This window comes from Drosophila montana, unplaced genomic scaffold (assembly GCF_035044405.1).
Source record: "Drosophila montana isolate Dmon_TW-CO22-7 unplaced genomic scaffold, ASM3504440v1 contig_312_1, whole genome shotgun sequence".
Taxonomy (NCBI): domain Eukaryota; kingdom Metazoa; phylum Arthropoda; class Insecta; order Diptera; family Drosophilidae; genus Drosophila; species Drosophila montana.
In genome coordinates, this window is record NW_026998009.1 from 219,087 (window position 1) to 242,876 (window position 23,790).

Consider the following 23,790-nt stretch of genomic DNA (forward strand, 5'->3'; position numbering starts at 1 on the left):
ATATAATTATCCATAATCCCTGCCCATCAGTCCAATGGCAAAATGAATCCCAACTATAACAGCATTGATTTCACCGAAGTGGAGCATTTGTTTGAGGATCAGAATCCACGCGAGCCTGGACAATCCATATTAAACCTGCGCAGCGCCATGGTGCATCATGAGGCCAACGAGTTTAGGGATATTCCGGTCAAGTTCCATTATGATAAAATGCGTCGCGTCTCGGAAGAGAAACAGGATTATTTCTTTGCGCCGCTGCCCAATACCCCATTTACTCTAGGTATTGTAATGCCCAGCGAGTATGGCAAGACTTGGATCAAGGTGGGCGATGAGGTGGACAAGAACAAACACATGAAGGTTAACATATCGGAGTTCTTCATTGGCGAAAACTGGAAGGTGCATCCCGATTGGTATGTGGAAGACTTATAAGTAGTAACCCTGCACAGGGTATACCCTAGTCAGGCATTTTCTGTACCTACACCAAACAAAAAAAAAAAACATTTTTCTAGGGTCTACTGCAAGTATCACTATCTTGAGGGTCACGAATTCAAGACGCCTGAAGCGGAGCTGCGCGAATTTCTGGAAAAGATGATGAAACCCGACTGGAAGTGGCCGGAACAATATGCCGAAGATGAGTCCGACTGGGATGACAAAGATGATCGTGAGTATTCCCTAGCAAGGCCGAACGACAACCAACGTTTGTTTAATGTTGTTTAATTAATGTCTTTATTAATCGCAGTAAACTGCGGTCGCAAGACGCTCGGCGATGATGCCTACTATTGCAACAAGGAGCTGGTGCACTTGCTCATCTTCGATGCCAAGGTCACAAATTTTAGCTACGGCGAATGGAAGTTCCAGAATGATCAGGAGCGACAGCTAATTGAACGCTTCGGTGCCACACTGCGTTTCGTGGCCACCATGAGTGGCCTAACACGCTGGCAGTTCATCTTTGGCGAAGTGGAAGTGGATACGGATCGGGAATTTGGCGATTATCATACAACAGCCATTGATGAGACCTGGTACAAAAGCGCCATATTGCAGCATCATCAGGAGAACACCGAGAGCTTTGTCTATTCGGTCAAACACTACAACGATCCGCTGGAGGATAGCGATCTCAAGGTAACCGCCTCGCATGCCATCTTTCCACGAGATGGCGGCAAAGAGGCGCCCGCCTGCGTCGTCGGTTTCCAGTTCTCGCATGCGCGCATGTGGGAGCGCTTCTTCAACATCACCGCCGTCGATAATGTGAGTGCAGAATGCAACGCGAACCGCAATCGGATCTTTATTCTTTATTTCACGCACAGTGCAACAATTGCCTGCCCATCTGCACAGATGATGACGTCGACTGTTCGGTTATCGATAACAATGCGTACATTGTTGTAGGTCAGAATATAAATACGACGGGCAAATTCTTTGGCGAATTCCATGGCGATGTTATGGCCGCCATGGTGCAGAAGGGCATCTTCAAAAGCATCGAGGTCTATGACTATCAGGGGCTATGCAAAGTGGAGCCAACAACGCCCAGCGATGCCCACAGTCTGTTGCATGTGAGTGAACGGCTTAAAGGCTATAAGACCACGTAGAAGAATATTTTTTATTTAAAAATTATATTTATAATTGTTAACTGACTGAATTCTGATTCAAGCTTTTTTTTAAGGGCGTAAAGCCCTGTTCCAAAATCTGTCGAGAGTCTCTTTCAAGCCTGTGTGAGACCTGTTCGAAGTCTGTTTCATACCTGCATGAAACCTTTTTGTAACCAGTATGAAACCAGAATAAAACCTTTTCAAACCTGTTCGAAACCTATTTCAAAACGGCTTGAGTCCTATTTCAAACCTGCTTTGAATGTGCTTTAACCCCTTTTTGAACCTATTTCCAACTTGTGTGAAACCAGTTTCAATCCGTCGTGACATCTTAGAGACCATTTTTAGTTAAAATATTAAAAAGTTTATAACCGATAGAAATATTTATATATTAGTTATTTAATTATATATTTCACAGCCACTACAAGTGCTCGGCCTAGCTTGGAAATGGTTAATAGCGCAGCTTTTCTGGCACTATCAAAGAGTTCAATGGTGGGCGGATGGTGCGCCCTGTAAGTAAATCGTAGCTAGCAAACCAACTTTAATTAACCAAAAAAAAACGTATAATATATTCTTATTAGTCATGGAGTATTTGGACAACATTGAGGATGAATATGTGGCTGTGGGCGACAGCAATTCCCCATCAGCTGCCAAGCCCAAGGAGGATGGCGACGATGGTGAGGCAATATTTCAAGAGCCCGAACCGGAGCCGATATACAAACCCTGCGATATGCGCTCAACGCTTTACGCGCTGCAACCCTCCGCACTGATGGGCATCAATGACTACATAGAGGTGCCATCGACGCGACCATTTCTGGTGAAAAAGATACCCAACACGAATCTGGTGCTGATGGTGGTCAATGTGCTGATGCCGTCGCGCAGCGTACGCCTAACCACCGAACCGCAGCGCATAACCGACTACGAGGAGGAGTTTCCCTGCTACAAGCTGAATATGAGTTTCTACGAGCGTCGGCGCATCGAGGAGTGCTACACGCGGCACGACGATGTGAGTTAGCCATTTCAATTTAATAATCATATTTCATTATATATATTTTATTAAATGTTCTTTAGGAGGAACTGTTCACCTATTGCGGCAACGCCTCACGGCTGGCTCTGACGCTTCAGCTGCTGCCGCTGACCACACTTTTGATGTTTTACTTGACGCGTTGCTTTATGCGCGTCTAGTTTATACAATATATGTGTATATATAAGTATATATATACTATATACCTATGTACTATTGCGATCTGTTTGTTTTTAGATTGTAAACTATTGTGTAGTACAATTCTAGTCGAATGTTTAACAACAAATAACAGAAACCAACTAAAAAAAACAAAGGCACAATCTTATAAAACAAAAAAACCTAAAGCAAATTTAGTAACAACAATTTCAACTCTTAGACTTACAAAATACGCCAAATGTTAAGAATAAAAATCGTTTTACTTTACAAATTACAAAAAAAAAAATTAAGAAATCGTTGCTAAGCAGTCGAAGAAGCAACTCCTGAAATATTTCTAAATTCTTATAATTTCAACCACTTTTTTAAGCTCTTACGGCTGTTTAACGAAAACTTCGAAAGAAATTTAAGTTTTATACTAAATGCATATAGCTGAGAGGCGCACGTTTCATTAACTTTTTTGATGGTTTAAAAATGGTAAAACCTATGCCAAATATTAACTAAAAAGTGTATGTAAACACAAATAATTCAAATAATTATTTTTGTAATTTTATAAAATTAGTTGGTGTTTTATAAACGAAGTGAAGAAATCTAAACACAGACACACACACAAAAGCACACTATAAACAGACCTACATATAAATATTTCGTCCCTTTTGCCCAACCGAAGATTATATATACTACTTATATGGAAAGTCTTGCAAAATTCTTTAGCTTTTTCGTATACAATCAGATGGATTTTTAAATGGTAAAAATCAAAGGATATGTTTAAATATAAGATATATATACTAGCATATAAAATATATTTAATGTATTCAATGTTTTTTATAGATATTTGTTAACCGCTATTCAAAGTTTATATATATGGTTTTTGTATATGTATTGTAATAATGTACGGAAAGTATTTGTAACGATTTTATTGTATTTTTTAATAATGTTAAATTTGTTTTACGCTCGAAAGCAGACGAACATATGCACTAACTTCAAGAAGTTGACTTCGGTTAGGCCGAAGCTCTAAATACCCTTGCAGATCTTAAGACCATACAACTTTAAAACGTCTAGAAGAGTCCAAAAATGGTTTCAAATCATGAATGAAATTGCAATTTCTAAAAATAAGCAGAACTTGAGTTATGTTATTTAGTCTATTATTTGAATTAAAGTTATCAAGATATTTTATGATCTGTTGTATTCAAAATTGACTTAGTTCGTCCTGGCTATAACTTTACATAAATAGTATCAAACAAGTTAAAAAGACCCACTGCAGGGGTATTCAAATAGGACCACCTGAAAAGTATGCAATACTTATTTCGAGAACCTCAATTAAGTTGCACAAAAGAAAAAAAAACTTCTTATAACTATATCGATTTTTTGGCTAAACAAAATTCAGCGCAACATTTACACGAGCAACAAGAATATGTAAAACCAAATACCCAAAAAAGAAAAAAAAAAAAACAAACAAAAAAAGTAACAAATATTGTTGAAAAAACAACCCAATTGCCTTTGTATCGTATTTCGAAACATTTTATGAATTTATGCATAGAAAAGTAAATTTGATGCAAGTACGAAGTGTGGTGAAATGTTTTTTAAATTCAGTTTCTTATCGAATTTGAAACATTATTGAAATCAAAATGAAGATGGAAATTTTAAAACCAAACAGTTAACTATTAAATGTAATTTACAAAAATACAAAAATAACATAATGAAACTAAAACTAAACTAATTAAATGTTTACGCGTACTAATACGATATTTATTTTTTGGAGTGTTTAAACGTTGTAAAATGTAAAAACTACTAAACTAAATGATGTGCATAAATATAACTGGTAATATTTCGCATGGATTCGCAATTCAAAACGAGCGACAACATCGCAATGCCATGTTTAAGCATTATTACTATATAATACCAAATGTCCACTAAACTAAACACCCACTAATAATATTTAATAATAGTAAAATTATTTTTAATTTCATTAGAAAATGCAAATGCATTAGTGCAAAATTCGTATGCAAAAATTTGATGTTTAAAACAGAAACGGTTTAAAACTGATACAATATGAATTAAAAAAAAAAAATAAGAGAAGCCAAAAACAATTTTACAGCTAATAAGAAAAAAAAGACCAATAAATGTTTAAATAATAAACGTAAGACTCTGGATGGATAGCTCTCGTATGAATACTGTTTATATTACTATAATCTCTATGCTCTTTTTATATTTTATAGAAACTTTTCACTTTAAAAGCGAAAACTTTTCTTTAAATTACAATAAGCTTCTGTGTGTTAAACCTCGCTGCCGGTTAGCACAGTCTTGAAATAATCGCTGTCCAGCTGTTTAATATCCTTGGCAAACTGTGCCACCAGCTGTGTTAGATCCTCCACATTGATATCCGTATTATTGCCAGCCGTTGACAGCTGTTCTATGGCCACTTGTATCTTATCCAGCAGCGCCTTATCCGCCTCACTCTGCTTGCCCGCATGTTCGTCCTCGAACTCATTGTACACCTCCTGCGCATTTTGTACCACATGCTCCGGAAAATTGGCCAGTCGTGCCACCTGTATGCCAAAGCTCTTCTCCATGACTCCCGGCCGCACATGATACAGCAGCGTGAAGTTATCATCATCCGCCACAGCAGCCATGTGAACGTTTTTAACTGTTGGTAAGGTTTCGGCCAGTTTGGTGATCTCGTGAAAATGTGTGGCAAAGAGCGTAAAGCATTTCGTTTGTTTTGCCAAATGCTCGGCTATCGACCAGGCAATGCCACAGCCCTCATAGGTGGATGTGCCGCGTCCCAGCTCATCAATGATGACCAGTGATTTCTCCGTTGCAGTCTGCGATTTAGAAAATTATAATAAGCTTGTTGGTGTAAAAGCTGGCTTTGCCCGTGTGTTCCTAAACTTGTTAAGCCATCAGCCGCCCGTTTAGAGTGACATTTTTGTCATCAAGCCAAGGACCGCCAATTTCCATACAAGGGTTGAATTTTTGGATGTCGAGAAAGATTAAATTCCAAAGCAGTGTATACATGAATCTTGGAGCTGAGTTTGAAAAAATACAACCATACAGGGTGTTGAATTTTTGGATGTTGGTAAAAATAAATGTCCAGTAAATGCTTGCACAGAGCTTGGAGTTGAGTTTAAAGCCAATTGATTCAAGATTTAAAAAAGTGGTTACTCCGGGTGAAATGTAATCCGGGTGAAATGTACTCCTTTTAAAAGAAATTGTTCCAACACCTCAAAACACAACACAAAAGAAAACTAACTCAAGCACATCTTCGAGTCTTTAGAAGAAACCCGAAATGCTTGCCTTATGCCCAAAAAAACAAAATACAATTAAAAAAAATAAATAAATAAAGTGAGTTTTGATGTTTTCAAAATAATTGAAAACAGGCACAAAGTCTGATAATCAAGTATATCCGCTACACAAGAGTAACGCAAAGGCAGTGTCTCTCAAACTGTGACTGAAGGTAATATGGATCGTAGCATGGGCGGGAGTGGGCATGGCGCGTGGAATTATGACTTCATCTTTGAAAGAGATCATGCGCACACACCAAATAAGATGCCTCTAAATCTCAAACTAAGGAATATTAATATATTGACGATTTAAAAGTGCGGGAGTGGGCATGAGGTTAGAGTTAGTACTCGATGTTTAAAGTTGATCATTAACAAACACCTAATTAAGTGTCTATAGATCGCAAACTAGGGCAGGCATTGATTGTGGCGCTTAAAGGGGCAGGGAGCGGGCGTGGCAGGAATATTTTTATTAAATTTAAGTCAGCCGGGCAAAGAATTCAATATTTAAATATCGTCTGACTTACCCTTATTATGCCCGAAGTTTCAATCATTTCCACCATAAAGGTGCTTAATCCCTTAATTATATTATCACTGGCGCCAACGCGGCCTAGTATGGAGTCCACCATGCTTATGGTAGCCATGCTGCAGGGCACAAACGCGCCAACATGGGCCATTAGAACAGCTGTGCCCACGGAGCGTATGTACGTGCTTTTGCCGCCCATATTTGGGCCCGTTATTATAAACATGTTGCACTTGTCTGTGAAAATACAAATAGAACATAAATGACAGTCTTAAAGTAAATCAATACACACGCACCCTTCTCAAAAGCCACGCTATTGGCTATAAAGCTCACGTGCTCCTGCAGTTCCAAGCACGGATGACGCACATCCTCAAGTAGCAGCTTTCCAGCGCCCTCGGCCAGCATTTTGGGCCGCACATAGGGCGTCGGAGCAGCACGTGCGGCTATGGCAAAGCTGACCAGACAATCCAGCTGGGCGAGCTCATTATTTAGAGAGGTTAGCGGAGCCGCATAACCAACAGCCACTTGGATAATCTCCTCGACAATGGACTGTTGTTGCTCCTCATAGCGTGTGCGGCAGCTGGCGAACTCATCTGCAATGCTCTCTAGCTTGTCGGAGGTGAAACGCACGCCGCCCTTAATTACATCCACAATGCGATAGTTTTTATTCTTGCGCAGCACAGAATCATCTTTGATTGTGGTGCGCAAATGATAGCCCAGCTTGGCCACATTCTCCAACTTGACCATCTTGCCATCCAAATCAAGCTCCTCACAGCACTTGTTCTGCAGACGCTCCATTTTGCTGTACAATTCCGTCATGGTCTGCTGCAGCTCCATGAGGCGATTGTCGAAGGTGCTCTTGACCAAATACTCGCCCTTCTCAATGGACTCAAAATCCACTACTTGCTCGACCATTTGCTTCAGACCAGTTAGATCTTCCAAAAAGCTTTTAAAGGGCGCACAAAGCACGCTCTGTACTGTGCTGTGCTCCAGACTTAATAACAGCTGTAGAATCTTTGGTGTGCGCAAAATAACCTGATAAATGCGAAATAGATCCTGCAGACTGGCCTTGCGACGCATCAGCTTTTTGGTGAGCATTAGGATATCCGGTATGCGTTTTAAATAGTCCAAACTTAGCGTATCCAATGTCTCTGGTGACTCCAACAGGCATTGCACTATGTTGTGTCGATCGTTGAGAATCTCGGAGCTGCGCAGCGGCTGCTTCACCCACTGCGCCATGAGACGATGGCCCTGTGGCGTTCGGCAATGATCCAGCACGCCCAGAATGCTCTGCCAGCGATACGAAGGCATTGTGGGATGTGTGCCGGGCTTGGGCATTATATTGAGAGCGGCCACAGCGGCCGAATCTAAGTGCACAAATCTGCAAAGCGCAAAATTGAATAAATATAAATATATAAAACGATATTCTATACATACCGCTTTAGGTCCAACTGCTTGAGCTCGTAGTGCCCCAAATTTCCGGCATCATTGATCAAATCCAAATACCTGATGGCCACACGCAGCGCTTCGGCGGCTAATTGCATTTGCAACTCCTTGCGACCATTGGCATCCTCCTGCTGTCCCTTGGCAAAGCGCAGCAGACGATTCAAGTCCTGCAGCAGATCATTGCGCTCGGCGGCGCTGCCACGCTTGGGCACCGTTATCATTACACCATTGCGTTCCAGCAGCGTTTTTACGGCTGTGTATTCGCCATCAGCTGACGGCAGCAGGCACTCTTTGGGACCCAGTAGCACCACAGTGGCCTCCAGTTCGGTAAAGAAATCATCGTCCACAAATTCAAGCAGCTGAAATGTACAATCGTTTTGCTCTACGGCAGCCACGCCCACGCGACGTTGAGTGCCGCCCTCCAGCTTAACCTGCAGCGATATGATGCTATTGCCCACCAGCACCTCCTTATTGGCAAACAAAATGTCCTCGAACTGTAACAGATTGCCCGGCGAGCCGCGGTATTCCAGCTGCCACTCGGTGCGTCTCACGTATACCTCAACTCGCAAATTGCGCACCAGTAGCAAATCGCGCACTGCCAGCTCAAAGTTGGCCTTGGACATTGCCACATACTGCAGCGTCTCCTGTTTGTCGTCCGGCAGCAGCGGGTGCACATATGCCGTGGATTTGTAGACAATTTTTGCCACCTGTTCGCAGTCATCGCTGCCGTGCACCGTATAGCAGTCGGTTTGATCGTAAAAGCGCACTGTCGACCTGGGTTTCTATGGAATATGTAATCTAATATGTAAATTAACTAAATTAAACCGCAATAAAAATCTGCAACTCACCTCCCCCAGCTTGTTGTGGAACTTGATAAAATTGCGACGTGCATTGGTATCTGTCCAGCAGAGCGATTTTAGATACTTAAACTGCAAAATGTGTGTTTCTTTGATGCTCACCTAAATGCAACACCGGCTCCTGTCTGCTTACTATAGATTTTCCTTCCATTTTATGGTTTTTATCTATATTTTTTCACTAAGTTTTAAACAATTTGCCGATTTACGCGCCACTTTGCAAGAACGACGCGACTAAACTAGTGCTGGTTAACGCCAGAGCAAAAAAACAGCTGCAAAAAATACGCAAGCAGTGGAATGACACGTGCTAACATTTCGTCGCACCATGCATCAACACTCAAATTAAACATAGAATGTCATTCCACCATTCGATTGAACGTTATTAAATACATGTTTTTATCATATATATACTTATTTAATGCTTGCTAAATTTGCAAAAACATTTTATAAGCTCGACTAAAAATTATTCAATTGTAAAATGAAAATTGAAGAAGAAATCGACGTCAATTCGCAAATCATGGCCCAAATCTTTACAAGAGTTCACAGTTATATAACTGTTTATTTAAAGTGCTGCCACCCTATTCGTATTTTCACGCTTCATAAATTCTGATTTTTTTTAATATAAATTATGAAAGCTTAATTATTATTGAATATTAATAATTAAAATTAAATTAATTACATTGCTTCCATACGTTTTGATTTAACAGATATATATATATTGAACTTATAGATATCTACATAAATATATTTGAGACATTTTAATCAAATAGTGATTTATATCGACTTTCTACAATACATTTCAATCGTACGTTAGCATATGAATCACTTTAAATACTTTTGATTTAATGGATTTGATTTTTCTTGAATATAAGCATTCACCTTTGTCATTGGTTGTTAAAAAAAAACAAACATTTGTGCAAAAATACTGACTATTCGAAACTTAATACAGCATTGAAAACAGCTTATACTTAGAGACTAACATCAGTCTAATTATTGCATGATGGACTGACCGACTGCGCCGTTCACAGCTGCTTGTCCGGCTTTGGCTGCTGCTGCTGCTCCTGCTTCATCAGCACAATGTCCCAGGCGCCGCCCACGCCGTCCGCCTTGGAGCACAGATCCAGGCTGATGCTGGCGCCCTCCTTGGCAGCATCGGCACGCAGACAGGTGCCCTTGGCCATGTTGTAGACCGGACTGTTGGCATTGCGCGTGTGTCGCCACTGCTGATCGCCCAGCATTTCGTGGCATTTGTTGATGATGACCAGCGTGTCCGCTGCCGCCTCAAGGCACAGCAGCTTGTCCAGTATGATCTCCGATTTTTCCGTCTCGTACCACATCTGGTTGGCTGCACGCGTTCGGCAGTTTTGCAGAGTCAATGAGCTGCCTTTCTTCCAGAAGCCCTTCACCTTGGGCGCCACCACAGCGGCGCACAGCTGTGTGCCGGACAGACGCAGCTGGAACGAGTCTAGGTAGTTGCGTTTGCGCGAATGCCAGGGCTGAAATACAGGCGCCACAGCTGGCTTCTTGGACTCGTCGCCGGGCACACGCAGCTCCGGATAGACATGTTTCAGATACCAGTCGAAGTCCTTGCAATGCAGACGCTCGCGCAGCTCCAGCCGCGCGCTGATGTCACCAAAGTCATAATCCTTCGGCACCTTCTCATGCTTTAAATAGTAATCCTTGTACTTGTCCATCCACACATGGGCCAAACGCAGCGAATTTTTCAACATGGTATTGGCACCATCGGGCGCCGTATAGGGACGTCGCTTCCTGAATATGTGACCAACACGTGAGCAGGGCACAATCTTAATGGAGCCTCCGCATTGCCAGACGCGAAACGAGATCTCAATGTTCTCGCCGCCCCAGATATCCATGGCCATGTCGTATTCGCCAATGTGCTGGAAATACAAGCGGTTCACTGCGAACAGTCCGCCCGCCATGGTGGGCGATCGAAAGGGACCCTTGAAATCCTCGGGCAACTTGAGCGTGCCCTCGGGCAGATTTTCCCAGCGAAAGTGCAGCCCCCAGTTAAAGCCGCCGCGAACCAGCGGACTTGGCGTGTACTCAAATGTGTCCGCATTGATGAGATCAATCACGGGCACCGCGAGCGTCGCATTCTCTGCGTGGACCAAGCGCAGAAGTGGCTCCAGCCATTGGCGATTCACCTCGATGTGCGAGTCCAGAAAAACCAAAACATCGCCGTTGGCATCGCGTGCACCAATAACGCGGGAGCGTATCAGACCCTCGCGCCGCTCGTTGCGCACATAGCGCAGATTGTCGTACTTGAGACGAGCGTGCAGATCCGCCAACAGATGAAATTCCAGCTCCGGCAAATCGCTGTTGTCATCCACCAGAATAATCTCCTTTAGCAGATGGCCCGGCGTACGCTCCAGCACGGTTTTAATGGAACGCATCAGCGTCATTTTGTGTTCGTTGTAGAAGCACATAATTACCGACGCCTGTGGCAGCTGTTCCGGCTCCAACGGCTCCTCGCGCTTGCACACCTTGTGCCGTGTATCGGGTATATCCCGGTAGAGACCAATGTTATTGGATACAAGTGCATTGAACGCATGATGCTTGTAGCCAATGTCGCGTATGTACTTGTCCTGCTTGTTGCGCACCACGCCCAGCAGCTCGAACTGATCCTGCGGCGCCGCCCCCGCCCCCGCCGACGCAGCGTGTGTGGTGTTTAGCGAGATGGGCGAACAGCCAACGGTTACCTGTGCCTGATAGCTTAACTCCGCACGGGGCGTTGCAGAGTTATTAAAGCGCCAGCCAGCCGCCGGAATGGAACTACGCAGATGGTGCATGTAGACAAACAGCGCCAGCATCCACACGCCAGCGATGAGCAGGGAGCCGAGGGTGCAGGATTTGCATAGCAGACGCTTAATTTGCATCATATGTAGATTAGCTGTTGTAGCTTAACGATTAGCGCAGATTTCATCACAGCGAGGCCAGAAAAACCGGAATTTGTGCCATGTCGTCAACACAACACTTGGATTACCAGCGCTGGCTTAATTAAATTCAATTAATTTGCATACTTGATATCGATAGTTCGGCTATCGATAATAGCGTTGCCATCCGTTCGTGCGCCAGGGCGTGAGCGCGCATTCGTTGGTTTTTGATTTGACAGCTATATCTGCTAGCATGTTACGTTATTGCTGCTAATGGCTCTATACGTTATAGGATTTAAAAATATTATGCCGTCATTATTTTGGTATATCTTGGCTTACAAACGCCATCTTAATTAGATTAATCAATTTGTAAGCCTTGGCTGCTGACAGCGTTGCCACCTGTGTGTGTGCGCACTGTAACCAGAGCCTAAGCGCGCACTCGTTAGTCTTTTGATTTGGAATGCGTATTTTTCTTGGGATTTATAAATATTTTGTCTTTATTATCTATAGCATTTTGTGTTACATACGTCTTTAATATTCATATAACATTGCTCGCCCAATTTTGCACGTTTATAATACACAACATTCAACAAACTGAGCATAAAGAAGTTACAAATTCATATTATAATATATACATATTATTTCTAACAAATTGTTGTATAAAGAACAAAGAAAATATGTAAAATATTTAATGTATAAAGTATATAGAAATAAGAGACATTCCAACATTTGCATAATTTTCTTTTCTAAATATCAAAACAGTTTCATAGCTTTTGCAACGATTAATGAGAAGTAATGCAACAGTTTAATTTCGCTATTAAATTTTCTATCAATAGCTTACTAGATATTACACAGATATCTAAATGTCGGGGACGTTTATATATTTTGGTTGTTTGTTCACACTTTTTCACGACTTAATCCAATCATTTACCTACATACAATTGTATTTTTTGTTTTCATTCTCATTGCATATTTGTTTACGTGTTGGTTTTAGATAGATAAGAAATCAATATGATTATGAGTTGCACTAAAAATTAAATTTCGATTGTTTATAACTATGTGTGTATATAAAGTTAATACATTTAACACGAGCACTGATCCTTAGCATGCGTTGCCTCGCTGCTGAGAGATGGACGTGACGGCTGCGAGGGTCGATGCTGCACACCCGACTCGGATGCATTTAAATCTAGGCGACCCTCCTGTATATTTTGATAGATCTTGCGTGCCGTTTCAAGAAATGCCTCCTCCACATTTTGACCACTAAATTAATTAGAAAAACACTTAAGGCTTACATCTTTTTCTACTATGTCTGCATATTTACGTCATGGCGCTGGCTTCCAAAAACATGAGACCATTCTCATCGGCGAATTCCTTAGCCTCTTCGTATGTTACCTCGCGTGTGCTCTCCAAATCGGATTTATTGCCAATGAGAAAGATCACAGTGCTGGGATTTGTGAGATTGCGCGTATCGGTGAGCCAGCTGCTCAAATGATTATATGTGGAGCTGCGTAAATTGTTAAGTTAATTTTATTAATATAGTTATTTTGGGATCATTTAGGTGACTTACCGCCTGGTTATGTCGTAAACCATTAAAGCACCAGCAGCACCCCGATAATACGAACGGGTCACAGCACGAAAGCGCTCCTGACCGGCCGTATCCCAAATTTGTAGTTTGATTTTCTTGTCATCAACCTCAATGATCCGTGTTCCAAACTCCACGCCAATTGTGTGCGGACAGTTGGCCATAACTGTGGATTAAAATGTGTTTAGTAGAACATTCAACAAACAGCAAGCTAGGTAACAATATATGAAAGTAGAATTTAAAATATAATATCCTGTATCGTATACTTCGCTCTCAATCAAATATTGAAATGGAATATCTATTCTAAAGCAAAATATATTCTATTCCATTTCCTTTTGAAAAGGAAGAAGAATTTACGAGTTCGAATATATATATATATATATATATATATATATATTTGGTCGGTGTAAAATCGTATATATTCTATTTCGTATATCCAGTTTCCGTATACTGTATTTCGCGGTCTTTGAAATGAATCGGATAAAATGCCAATAAACATGGATAATCGATTTCCACTCTTGCTGAAGGAATTATACAACAAAATGTAAGTAGTTTCAAAAACTCAGCTTTCTAGGCTTGACGGTTGCATTGATCATCAATCAGTCAGTCAGCCAATCAGTCAGATTTACTTTAATGCATATATAGATAAATATCATACTTACATTTCTTCTCGGTAAACTGATGCAGCAGACAGGATTTGCCTACGCCCATGTCACCAATTATGATGTACTTAAAAATATAGTTGTAGTTATAGGGTGCTGCAGTCATATTGGGACCTGTGGATTGATATTAAACATAATTTAAAATATATGCTTAGAGAATGGTTTCTTCTCGTTTAGGTAACTCGCACATTTTTCTATCAGATAATCAATGCGTTCGTAGAGTTTGTTAACAACACCCCGCATTTTGTGCCGTTTCACATCCATTTTGCTGCCGCTTTGGCGAACCACTCAAGACAGTTAACATTTGTTGCCTTTATATCGGACATATATATATATATATATATATATATATATGGAGAGCGCAACTTTAGTGTGGTGTCGCGACCTGTGCTTATCAAGCATTTGTAACGCTGCATTAATTCGTTTCAGCGTCGCTTCACTTCTGGATGCCTTTTGTGGCACGTCGCCAGCTTGGCCTGGGCCTGTCCCCAATTGTGAGTCTTGTGCCTCATGTTTAAACAGCCGTCCAGTTTGTTTATTGACTGAGCTAAAACCGAGCGGTTTTATTTGAAGAGTTGTCTCGCATTTGGGTCTTAACCCCCTTTTAAAGTTTTTCACATAGTCGCAAAACAACGCTCCCCGCGTGCCTATCAAATTACAGGCATTAAACAATGCCGAAATTATCAAAGTTATGGTAAAACTGGTGAGCTATCAAAATGTGGGATGTGTTTAAAAGAAAGCAAACTCATCAGAGGGATATTAAATGAAGATTGCAGTAGTGCGATTTTGGTAAGCAAAATGAAATCAGATTCTTAGTTTGTGAACTAGTTTTATCCACTGTTTCCCTGATAAATAGGTACATATATGATATATATACAGGATTAACTGACAAATCTAGTACAGGGATATGAAATAAACAATTCAGCAGTACGATTATGATAAGCCAAATAAAAGATGAATATTAGATTCTTAGTTTGAGAACTAGTTTTATCCACTGTAAAACTAGTTTTAACTCTGTCAAAATATGCAGCTGTATAGAATTATACATTCGAATTTGTCAATATGGGCTATTTTAAATTAATTTATTTGACTTGATTCGTGGTTGTTTATTAATAATAATCAAACACAACAATCAATGGATCGGCTAACGTTAATTTTAATACAAAATACATTACATGTGTCACGTAATGTACATATAATATTATGGCATGAATAAAGCGAATATAACAATGGCAAAAATATTATTCAGAGTATAATTTATTATTTATATGATATGTGTTTATTGAGTGAGTTACGAAGTTCGCTGTTGCCGCAAAACCATTTAGGCTCTAATGTTATTGTAGGGTTTACATATTTCGTATTGATTAATGACAAAACTAATGAATTTTGTTTGTTCTTAAAATAAAAAGGAATTAAAGAAAGTCTGAAACTTGCTAATAGTAATGACAAAACTTGTTTTAAAAAATCCTGATTGTGCTTAAACTAACCCAAAACGGCAACAATATTTTGGATTTTGAAAATTAACTTCACATAATTATTTTGTTTTTAAAACAAGTACAAACAGGCTGGGGAGAATTGCTTTTTATACCCTGAACCCATTAAAAATGGGTAATAAGGGTATAATGTATTTGTGCAAATGTATGTAACAGGCAGAAGGAAGTATCTCCGACCCCATTAAGTATATATATTCTTGATCAGCTTCAACAGCCGAGTCGATCTAGCCATGTCCGTCTGTCCGTCCGTCTGTCCTTATCTATGAACGCAAGGATCTCAGAACCTATAAGAGCTAGAAATTTTGGCTGTAGGTCCTCCTAGTGCCCGCGCAGATCGAGTTTGTTTCCGATATTCGATAACTTGCCCCGTTTCCAAGTAATCGATAAAAATCGATATAGAAATCCCGCTGTTTCCCGTTGCGCAATTTTGGTAAATAATAAGAGCTAGAGTCGCCAAACTTGACATGTAGCTTCTAGAATAGTATATATATATCAAGAATTTTTTATTTTATACCTATCGCCTGTCGGAAGAAGAGGGCTTAGAGTATCCCCTAGTCGGGAGCTCCCGACTAGAACCTGTTACTTGTTTCTGAGTTAATTTAGTAGCATATTGTATTGCTTGCAGTAAAATTCTGCATTATTCTAGTGGCTGTGTGTTGTGTGCCTATTAAACAAACAATAAATTATTGTACGCATTGCACACAGTATAGATTAAGGCTTCCCCCTTATCAGTCAATCACTGAACAATGAATGAAAGCGGGTGCAGCGCTTAGGAAATCGCAGCTCGTTCTAGTTGACTCAGAAAACAAAAAGTTGAAGCTTTAAATGTCTGTTGTGCATAAAAGACGTTGATAATGAGTTTTAAATTTATCGCAAAAAATAATTAATATATGCGTGTGTCTGTGTGTGTGTGTGTGTGTGTTCACATATATTCGTGAATATTCCCTGTGGCATGCTAAAGCACCGTTATTTGATAAAATAAACACAAGGCGCGCCCGGGCAATTGAGGGGAGTAGACCACAGCAGAGACCTAATATCAATTACAAGGGCAAGAGCGCGAGGGGGAAACTGCGCTGCCCTACAACAACATCGACAACAACAACTTAGCGAGTACTTTATATAGTACAAGGGAAAGTTGTCTTTGCATTACTCCCAGACGCCCTCACCCTCCCTTCGACAATGACACCCACCCACCCACACGTTACGTACATTATAAGACATAGTTTAGGACGCAACCAAATCTGCCGAACTATATAATTGGCTTAACAGCAACAAAATAACATATTACTCACCGTTTTAATTTTTCTGTATTTTGGTTTCAGCTAGGGAACAGGAATGTAGGGCGGCAACAACGAGCACGGGCCTGTCGGGGGGGTTAATATTGCTGTGTGCTTCTTTGTGTATGTGTGTAACGCTTCTGTATTTGTTTATATTTTCATTCAAGCAAAGGTGATACCAGCACAATTATGTGGCTATTTCAAATGCAGCACAATAAGCATAAATATGCGGGAATTTATAAAACACCAAAAGAAATAACTTTAATTAGCAAAGACGAAAACTGTTGGCAGCAAGCAGCAAATTTCTTTTGCGTTTTCTTGTTTGCAAATCTAGCGACGAGTTGCGCGGTGTTGCCACACTGGTTTTTGATATATGTATATATGGTAATCAAATTAACAGCTGTGCGCAGCACTTGCTGACAGTGCTGTAAAATTATCCAGTTATCTTGCTGCACAGCACTGCTATACCGCACGTGTTTTATTTTGTTTATGCACGATTTTTGATTTTAAAATGCAGTAATGTTTGTCAACGAAGTAAACGATGTGAAAATTTATAACCTGAGCGCCGGCAAATCGGTGCCAGATGTAAGTAAACGTTTATTAATTGGGCACAGCAGGCAATTAATGTTTGTTAAATTAAGTGGCTCACCGATCGCCGCAAGCGCTCACAGCTGAAGAAGAAGGCGGACTCCCGGCGCCAAATTGAGCTAATACAAGACTTTGATATGCCCGGCGTATGTACCAGCATACGAATGAGCCCGGATCAACAGTATATACTGGCGACAGGCACGTATAAGCCACGTGTTAAATGCTTTGAGGTCTCCAATCTGTCCATCAAATTTGAGCGCTGCTTCGACTCGGAGGTGACCACGTTTGAGGTGATAAGCGATGATTACAGCAAAATGGTGTTCCTGCAATGTGATCGCTATGTGGAAATCCATGCGGCACACGGACGACACTACAGGCTTCGCATTCCACGCTTTGGTCGTGACATGAAGTATCATAAGCCCAGCTGTGATATGTACATTGTGGGCGTGGGCAGGGTGAGTATACTGAAACACTTAGACAATCAATTCGTGCTTAATATTTCTCTTCGCCAGGATATCTATCGTCTTAATTTGGAGCGTGGCCAGTTTCTGCAGCCGTATGAATCGGACGCGAGTTGTTTGAACGCTTGCGAGGTTAACCCTGAGCATCAGCTGCTTACGGTGGGCAGCAAAGAGGGCACAGTTGAGGCCTGGGATCCACGCATGAAACAGCGGTGCGCCATCTTAGATGTGGCCATTAAACTGCCTGACGTCAAAGTGTTCCCTTCTGTCACAGCACTCAAATATCGCAATGGACTGCAAATGGCCGTTGGCACTGGCTCGGGACATGTGCTGCTGTACGATATACGTTCTCGCCAGCCGCTGCTCATCAAAGATCATCTAAACAAGGTGCCTATCAAGCGACTGGCATTTAATCCGGCACAGAATGCTGTCTACAGTTTAGACGAAGCCACGCTAAAGCTATGGGATGAGCAGACCGGCAAGCAGATTGCCTATGTGGAGTCTACATCGTCTTTTAATGACTTTTGCACCATACCCGATACGGGCATGTTCTTTTTGGCCCAAGAGGATGTCAAAATGTTGACGTACTATGTGCCGGCCATGGGCCCAGCGCCGCGCTGGTGCAGCTTCTTGGATAATCTTACCGAGGAGATTGAATCGGAGGTTGTGGAGAATGTTTATGATGACTATCAGTTTATTACACAAAAAGAACTCGCCGAACTGGGCCTGGAGCATCTCATAGGCAGCAATCTGCTCAAGGGCTACATGCATGGGTGAGTCAATGGCTTTATCTGTTATCAACTTCTTTTAAATGCGTTCTCCTTAACCAGCTACTTTATGGATGTGCGGCTGTACAATAAGGCAAAGGCTGTGGTGGAGCCGTTTGCCTTTGATCGCTTCCGTAAAGAGAAAGTCCGTCAAGAGATTGAGAGTGAGCGCAAATCGCGTTTGCAAATTGAATCCAAACTACCCAAGGTTAACAAGGAGCTGGCACTTAAGATTATGGACGAGCAGGCGAATCCCTCAAATAGCGCCAAGCAACGCAATATGCCCAGTTTGCTGCAAGATACACGTTTCAAGGCAATGTTCGAGAACAGTGACTTTGCGGTCAGCAAGGAGGCCGAGGAGTATCGTCTGCTCGCGCCAGTGCTCAATCGCCTGGACAAATCTAAGGCGAAGGCGATTAAACAGCGCATTGAGGTTGCACGCGTCTCTGAGCTGCACGCAGAGGAGGCGCAGACGCGCGAGGATAGCGATAACGATGAGGATCTGTTTGGCTTTGAGAAGAGCGATGGCGATAGTGAGGCGAGCAGCGGCGATGAAGCCTCCTCAGATGATGAGGATAGGCGTGAGTATGTCAAAGAAATGAAGCAGGCCTACAAACAGGTCAAGCGGCAACGTGATGACGAGGAAGAGGCTGAGCAGCAAGCAGAGAACGAGGATGAGGAGCCGGATGGTCCGGATGATTATGCGGCGCCACTGGCAAATGGCAATTACAACACGTCCAGCAGTCGCACGCAATTCAAGCTAACGGCGATGGACAATAACCATGGCAACAGCGAGGTGGAGCAACGCATCAAACAGGCCAGTCTACAGGATCGCGTGCGCGTCATGGCCAGCCTGGAAGGGCAAGTGACTAACGTGGGTCGCTCCCTGGGCAATCGTCAAATAACCTTTGAGGTGAATAGAGAAAAGAAGAACCAGCATATGGTAAAGAAACGCGAAGCGGAGCTGAAGAAGCATCGCGAGGAACGCAGAGGCATTGTGAGGAATATTAAATCCCTAAGATTGAAAAAGGTTAATTTTAAGTAGAATTTCGTAGACAGTGCTTGTACATAAAGTTTTAATTTATGTAAAAAAAAATCGTTAGAAAACTATTAACTGTAACTGGACCAAAATGATTTGTTCATTCTTCATTCAAATCGGCAACACGTATTATAAACTCCTGCTCAAATTCCAGCTGAGGATCATCAATATTGAGCAGATCTATGGGCTGTAGATCAACAAATTCCAATGGGATTAGCTCAAAATCGCTGTCATCGTTATTTTGCATATTATATATAGTTGAACTGGATTCTATGCTCAAATCACTATCGGATAATTGATCAATCATTTCTTCCTCCGATACCATATCAATATCTTGTTCCTCCTCACTTGTTTCTTCCGTTTCTAACTCGTCGTTTTCATAACCCGAATCGGGCTCTTGTTGGCAGGCCCAGTTGGCCTGCTCTCTGGATTCTACAGCTGAATTGTTTTTAATTTAATGGGAATTTGTTTCTTATTCAACAACCTACCCAAGCTCTGTTGTGGCGCATTCACTATCAAGTGGAGAAGCGCTTCTGTTACTGGTCCTGTTTTGGGTTCTGGCATTTTATCGAAATACAGTTGAAAATATTGTTCGGCATTTTCCAGCCTTAGAGGCCTTTCCGGTTTCCCAGTTTGTGTGCAGACCAGCAAGGCTGATTGCTCAGCTCCCATATTTTGGATTCAATTAAAAATTAATAAACATTTATTAATAACTAAGCAAGGACTGCTAAGATTTGCTTTCGCAATTCCTATTTGACGTTTCAGAAACAAGAATTATTTGTAATACCTTTCGCCAATCAACTGTTTAAAATGACAGAAAAGCGCAATTATGTGGCAACACTGGAGAGGCGCCAGATCCATGAAAGTTTATGCAACGCAACAAAAGCCGTTATATTAAAAATGTTAATGCAAACAAATGTGCAGATTAAGTGAAAATTGGAAAACTTTAAAGCATACAGCAACAGAATTTGCTTTGAAGTTAACGAAGACTTAATACCCTTACATACGTATATCAGATGTGAAATTCTCTATTATACAGGAACTTAGTGTCCAACTGGGCTATTTGCTTATGCAATTTAACTCTCCTTCAGTTTTGACAGGTTATAATATAATATGTTAGGAGCCTATTAAAATAAACAAATGCCAAATATTGAAAAATACTATTTTAAGGTGCTCTAAGCTTTACATGAATGCATTTTCGCACCTAAAAGTCTCATCAGTTTTCTATTTATCTTTCCAATTAAACGCTCTGACATTTATTAGCGAATTTCTATTGAGAAACACGGAGGCAAAAAAAAAAAAATTTTAATAATAAAAATAAATGTATGTCGCTAATTGTTTGGCATTTGTTTTTTATTTAGATTAAAGCATTAGTCAGCGTTTAGCTAGGCACAACAGTTATGAGCCATGCTACTGGAGCATGCGTCGGTATTCCTGAAACGATCCGAAGCGAAACAGTTCTCATTTAAATGCCGCCTCAGCCTCAGAGCTTTGAGCGCTTAGCTTTTGGCAAAAAAGCTCGGCTCTGACCGGTCCACAAAGCTATTGTTTATTATAGTTTAAGTGGACCGGCTTGTAGTTGGCTTTAATATTTTCTTTTTGGTATAAATAGGCGGCTGTTGTAGAATTTTCAGCTCATTTCAAGTTTTTCTTTTGTGCCGTGTGGTTTTGTCTTTAAGCGGTAGGTAACGGATTAACAAACTTTAACTAAGCAAAAGTGCAGTGGCATAAAAATATTATTTAAATAAATTACTAGGACAGCGGCTCAAAGTTCAATATTTAAATAACAGACTAAACAAAGGAATCAACTTGAATAAATTAACTTTGTACTTTTGTTCAAGTTTCATATCAAATTCAACTACCATTAACAAAGGCTAGGCATGCTGAATATAATAATTACATATAATTAAAATATTGTTAAATATTTTTGCCCGTTTTTCGCATTTATATGTTGCGTGCCATTAAACAATGGTTGCTAGATTACCATAATTCCAATAGTTGTACTCGAAATTCAAGCTTCAATGAACTCAACTCGAGCTGCATCATTTTTGAACGATACAAAATCGAATAATTGATGTTATTGTGCCGAGCAGACGTCAAAAAACGCTGATGTTTTATTTAAACAAATAAAGTAACCGGTTTGGCCAAAGGCCTAAAGCCAAAAAACGAGAAAAAAAAAATTGATTTAATGTAGCTAGACAAAACGCCGACGCCAACTTGTCCAATGCTGAACTTTAACATATAACAAGATATATATGCTTGTATATGAATATAGCTATATAAATCTCAGACTTGAGGCTTGGCTCTGTACCGCGACAAACTGGCTTGACACTTTTTTTGTTTTTTTTTTTTGGTGGGGGTCTTTAGGCAACGACAAGGTCTTCAATGCTCGACTGCGTCGGCGTGTGAAGAGCTTGCTTTGAAAACAGATCGTAGATCGATAGGAAACTAGTGAAGCATATATCTTATAATTTGCCTTGAACTTGAATTATTGAAACTTCAGGAAATGTTTAGCGCAATTGAAACATTTCCCCCTCACGACGCAATAAATTATATGATTTCTTGTCCCAAACGTAGCTCAATGTTCAGTTAAAGGTAATGGAATTGTACTGAAAACGGGTTTTATTTTTATGTATTATTTATTTTTTTTTTGTTTTATCGAAATTCGTGTAGCTCCAAAAACCAGTTGTATGTTTTTTTACTTCTAAAGCTCTTTTAATCAGCATGCAAATGCAAGCTGACCAAGTTGATAATTATTTTGTTATACATCGTATATACATGCGTATATATAAGTGCGTATATATTGAGAAGTCTGTGTTCCCATAATTCTCTGAAACGATTTATGGGCGACGCGTGTCTGAATTGCTTAATTTTTTGGTTTTGAAGTCTTAAGATGATCTTTGGTCAGTTGAACTCGGCTTTAAGATAGCCACATATCATTTGGGAACGACTTCAATTATTCAAGGCTAAGAGCCAGATGTACAAACTGCATCGAAATAATAAAAACTTGTCGTTGACAAATTGCATAGGCGGATTCTGGTTTTCAATTCATACATAAATTTAAAATGCAATATGGAGATAAAATATTATACACGTGTAGCTGGACAAGCTGGCCAAGGGCAGCGCATTGGGAAAAAAAATTCGCACAGCAGTGCAAATGTTAATTAATTAATTAGTAAAAAACAAGCATTTGCAATTAGCTGCAAATTAAAATAGATATTTAACGGCTATTTGAAAACGATAAGCAGCAGTGCATAACACTTTGCTGTTAAGTAACAGTACTGCATAATGTTAGCATTAACAGAGGGGCAGATGCTAATTTTAATATATGTATCAATGCTGAACAATTGTTTACATTGAATAGTTTCTGAACTGTATTTGCTTACTCCCCAACTTACAGACAATATGTTCCGTTTGCTCTTGATTGCCGCCTGCTTGGCTGTTAGCGTCAATGCCTACTCTGAGGGCGCCCCAAAGGCTGCCTGTCGGGACCTGACGCCCCAGCACGGTGCTGAGTTGCAGACCAAAAAGCCCCCATATAGCTTTTCCGGCTCCTCACATGTGCGTGGCGATCAGAAGTTAACATTAACTCTGGGCGGCGATGAGTTCTTGGGCTTCATGATTCAGGCTCGCGATGGTCAGAATCGTGTTGTGGGTCAATTTAAGGTGGTGGACACGGCTCACTCGCAGACATTGGACTGCTCCGGACCACAGGTGAGGCGTACAGCAATATAAATAAAATAAATTCAAGTATTTACTGGAACATTTATGATTTACAGGACACGCTCACCCATCTGAAGGCCACCAAGGGCAGTCCGCTGAGCGGAGTCACCTTCGACTGGATTCCACCAGCAGGTTACAAGGGTAACGTCAAGTTCATGGCCACTGTGGTGCAGACTGGCTTCGTTTATTGGGTGGGCCGTGTCACCAAGGACATTGATGTGGAGTAAATCAATTGTTATCCATATTTGTCAAATTGCTTTTATCACTTTTGATTTTCTAAATGTGTGTGTGCTTTCGTTTTATATGTTTATTTCGTCCTTTTGAAGGCTAATGGAATTTTTGTGATACATATCTCATGATTTATGTACATGTTTGAACTTGTTTGTAACAGTTAGTTGATCATATGCCAGTGTTAGAAAACAGTATTTTTTGCGCAATAAAGTCAA

General features: G+C 40.8%; 7 protein-coding genes across 11 annotated transcripts in view; 3 read left to right on the top strand and 4 right to left on the bottom strand.

Moving 5' to 3' along the window:
* Positions 1–4,243, top strand: part of Ca-Ma2d (Ca[2+] channel Muscle-specific alpha2/delta subunit) — a 68,695-nt gene extending 64,452 nt beyond the window's left edge. For all 3 annotated transcript variants that reach the window (XM_064685990.1, XM_064685987.1, XM_064685988.1), the window contains exons 5-11: positions 31–407; positions 507–658; positions 737–1,242; positions 1,302–1,544; positions 1,996–2,089; positions 2,159–2,583; positions 2,649–4,243. In XM_064685990.1, coding sequence (XP_064542060.1) covers positions 31–407; positions 507–658; positions 737–1,242; positions 1,302–1,544; positions 1,996–2,089; positions 2,159–2,583; positions 2,649–2,762 — 1,911 coding nt within the window. In that variant the 3' untranslated portion in view covers positions 2,763–4,243. The remainder of the gene's footprint in view (positions 1–30; positions 408–506; positions 659–736; positions 1,243–1,301; positions 1,545–1,995; positions 2,090–2,158; positions 2,584–2,648) is intronic.
* A 620-nt stretch (positions 4,244–4,863) lies between these two features.
* On the bottom strand, positions 4,864–9,119 carry spel1 (DNA mismatch repair protein spel1). Its single transcript, XM_064685991.1, has 6 exons — positions 8,964–9,119; positions 8,853–8,902; positions 7,996–8,786; positions 6,855–7,939; positions 6,563–6,795; positions 4,864–5,579 (listed from the first exon to the last, which is right to left on the bottom strand). The coding sequence occupies exons 1-6, from the start codon at positions 9,010–9,012 to the stop codon at positions 5,031–5,033; spliced, it is 2,757 nt and encodes a 918-aa protein (XP_064542061.1). The 5' UTR covers positions 9,013–9,119; the 3' UTR covers positions 4,864–5,030.
* Positions 9,120–9,458: 339 nt separating this feature from the next.
* Pgant35A (polypeptide N-acetylgalactosaminyltransferase 35A) lies at positions 9,459–11,890 on the bottom strand. Its single transcript, XM_064686070.1, has one exon. The coding sequence runs from the start codon at positions 11,756–11,758 to the stop codon at positions 9,881–9,883; it is 1,878 nt and encodes a 625-aa protein (XP_064542140.1). The 5' UTR covers positions 11,759–11,890; the 3' UTR covers positions 9,459–9,880.
* Positions 11,891–12,614: 724 nt separating this feature from the next.
* The window catches only part of Rab14 (RAS oncogene family member Rab14), a 67,775-nt gene continuing 56,599 nt past the window's right edge, over positions 12,615–23,790 (bottom strand). The window contains exons 1-5 of one of the 2 annotated variants that reach the window (XM_064686047.1): positions 16,782–17,050; positions 13,997–14,110; positions 13,320–13,500; positions 13,074–13,256; positions 12,615–13,012 (exon numbers count right to left, since the gene is read on the bottom strand). In XM_064686047.1, coding sequence (XP_064542117.1) covers positions 12,835–13,012; positions 13,074–13,256; positions 13,320–13,500; positions 13,997–14,102 — 648 coding nt within the window. In that variant the 5' untranslated portion in view covers positions 14,103–14,110; positions 16,782–17,050 and the 3' untranslated portion in view covers positions 12,615–12,834. Of the gene's footprint in view, positions 13,013–13,073; positions 13,257–13,319; positions 13,501–13,996; positions 14,111–16,781; positions 17,051–23,790 lie in introns of those variants that run through there. The other variant, XM_064686048.1, reaches the window with a different exon arrangement.
* Positions 17,191–19,702, top strand: l(2)34Fd (lethal (2) 34Fd). Its single transcript, XM_064686041.1, has 4 exons — positions 17,191–17,351; positions 17,408–17,809; positions 17,867–18,588; positions 18,646–19,702. The coding sequence occupies exons 1-4, from the start codon at positions 17,286–17,288 to the stop codon at positions 19,625–19,627; spliced, it is 2,172 nt and encodes a 723-aa protein (XP_064542111.1). The 5' UTR covers positions 17,191–17,285; the 3' UTR covers positions 19,628–19,702.
* Positions 19,645–20,364, bottom strand: LOC135431108 (uncharacterized). 2 transcript variants are annotated; one of them, XM_064686051.1, is made up of 2 exons: positions 20,110–20,364; positions 19,645–20,053 (listed from the first exon to the last, which is right to left on the bottom strand). In XM_064686051.1, exons 1-2 carry the CDS (start codon positions 20,291–20,293, stop codon positions 19,722–19,724), a joined length of 516 nt encoding a protein of 171 aa, XP_064542121.1. In that variant the 5' UTR covers positions 20,294–20,364; the 3' UTR covers positions 19,645–19,721. The 2 variants fall into 2 exon arrangements, with proteins under 2 accessions (XP_064542121.1, XP_064542119.1); XM_064686049.1 differs by having other exon boundaries at positions 19,645–20,059.
* l(2)34Fc (lethal (2) 34Fc) lies at positions 21,183–23,707 on the top strand. The gene is made up of 3 exons (XM_064686052.1): positions 21,183–21,302; positions 23,022–23,335; positions 23,401–23,707. Exons 2-3 carry the CDS (start codon positions 23,027–23,029, stop codon positions 23,569–23,571), a joined length of 480 nt encoding a protein of 159 aa, XP_064542122.1. The 5' UTR covers positions 21,183–21,302; positions 23,022–23,026; the 3' UTR covers positions 23,572–23,707.

What these genes read in the sequence shown, in the direction of transcription:
- LOC135431108 (XM_064686049.1), bottom strand. Translation starts at nt 20,293, where the DNA reads ATGGGAGCTGAGCAATCAGCCTTGCTGGTCTGCACACAAACTGGGAAA. An exon ending in TGCGCCACAACAGAGCTTGG is followed by an intron (nt 20,060 to 20,109) that starts GTAGGTTGTTGA and finishes AAAACAATTCAG; the next exon opens with CTGTAGAATCCAGAGAGCAG.
- Pgant35A (XM_064686070.1), bottom strand. Translation starts at nt 11,758, where the DNA reads ATGATGCAAATTAAGCGTCTGCTATGCAAATCCTGCACCCTCGGCTCC.
- spel1 (XM_064685991.1), bottom strand. Translation starts at nt 9,012, where the DNA reads ATGGAAGGAAAATCTATAGTAAGCAGACAGGAGCCGGTGTTGCATTTA. An exon ending in TCCACAACAAGCTGGGGGAG is followed by an intron (nt 8,787 to 8,852) that starts GTGAGTTGCAGA and finishes CATATTCCATAG; the next exon opens with AAACCCAGGTCGACAGTGCG. An exon ending in AAACTTCGGGCATAATAAGG is followed by an intron (nt 5,580 to 6,562) that starts GTAAGTCAGACG and finishes TCTAAATCGCAG; the next exon opens with ACTGCAACGGAGAAATCACT.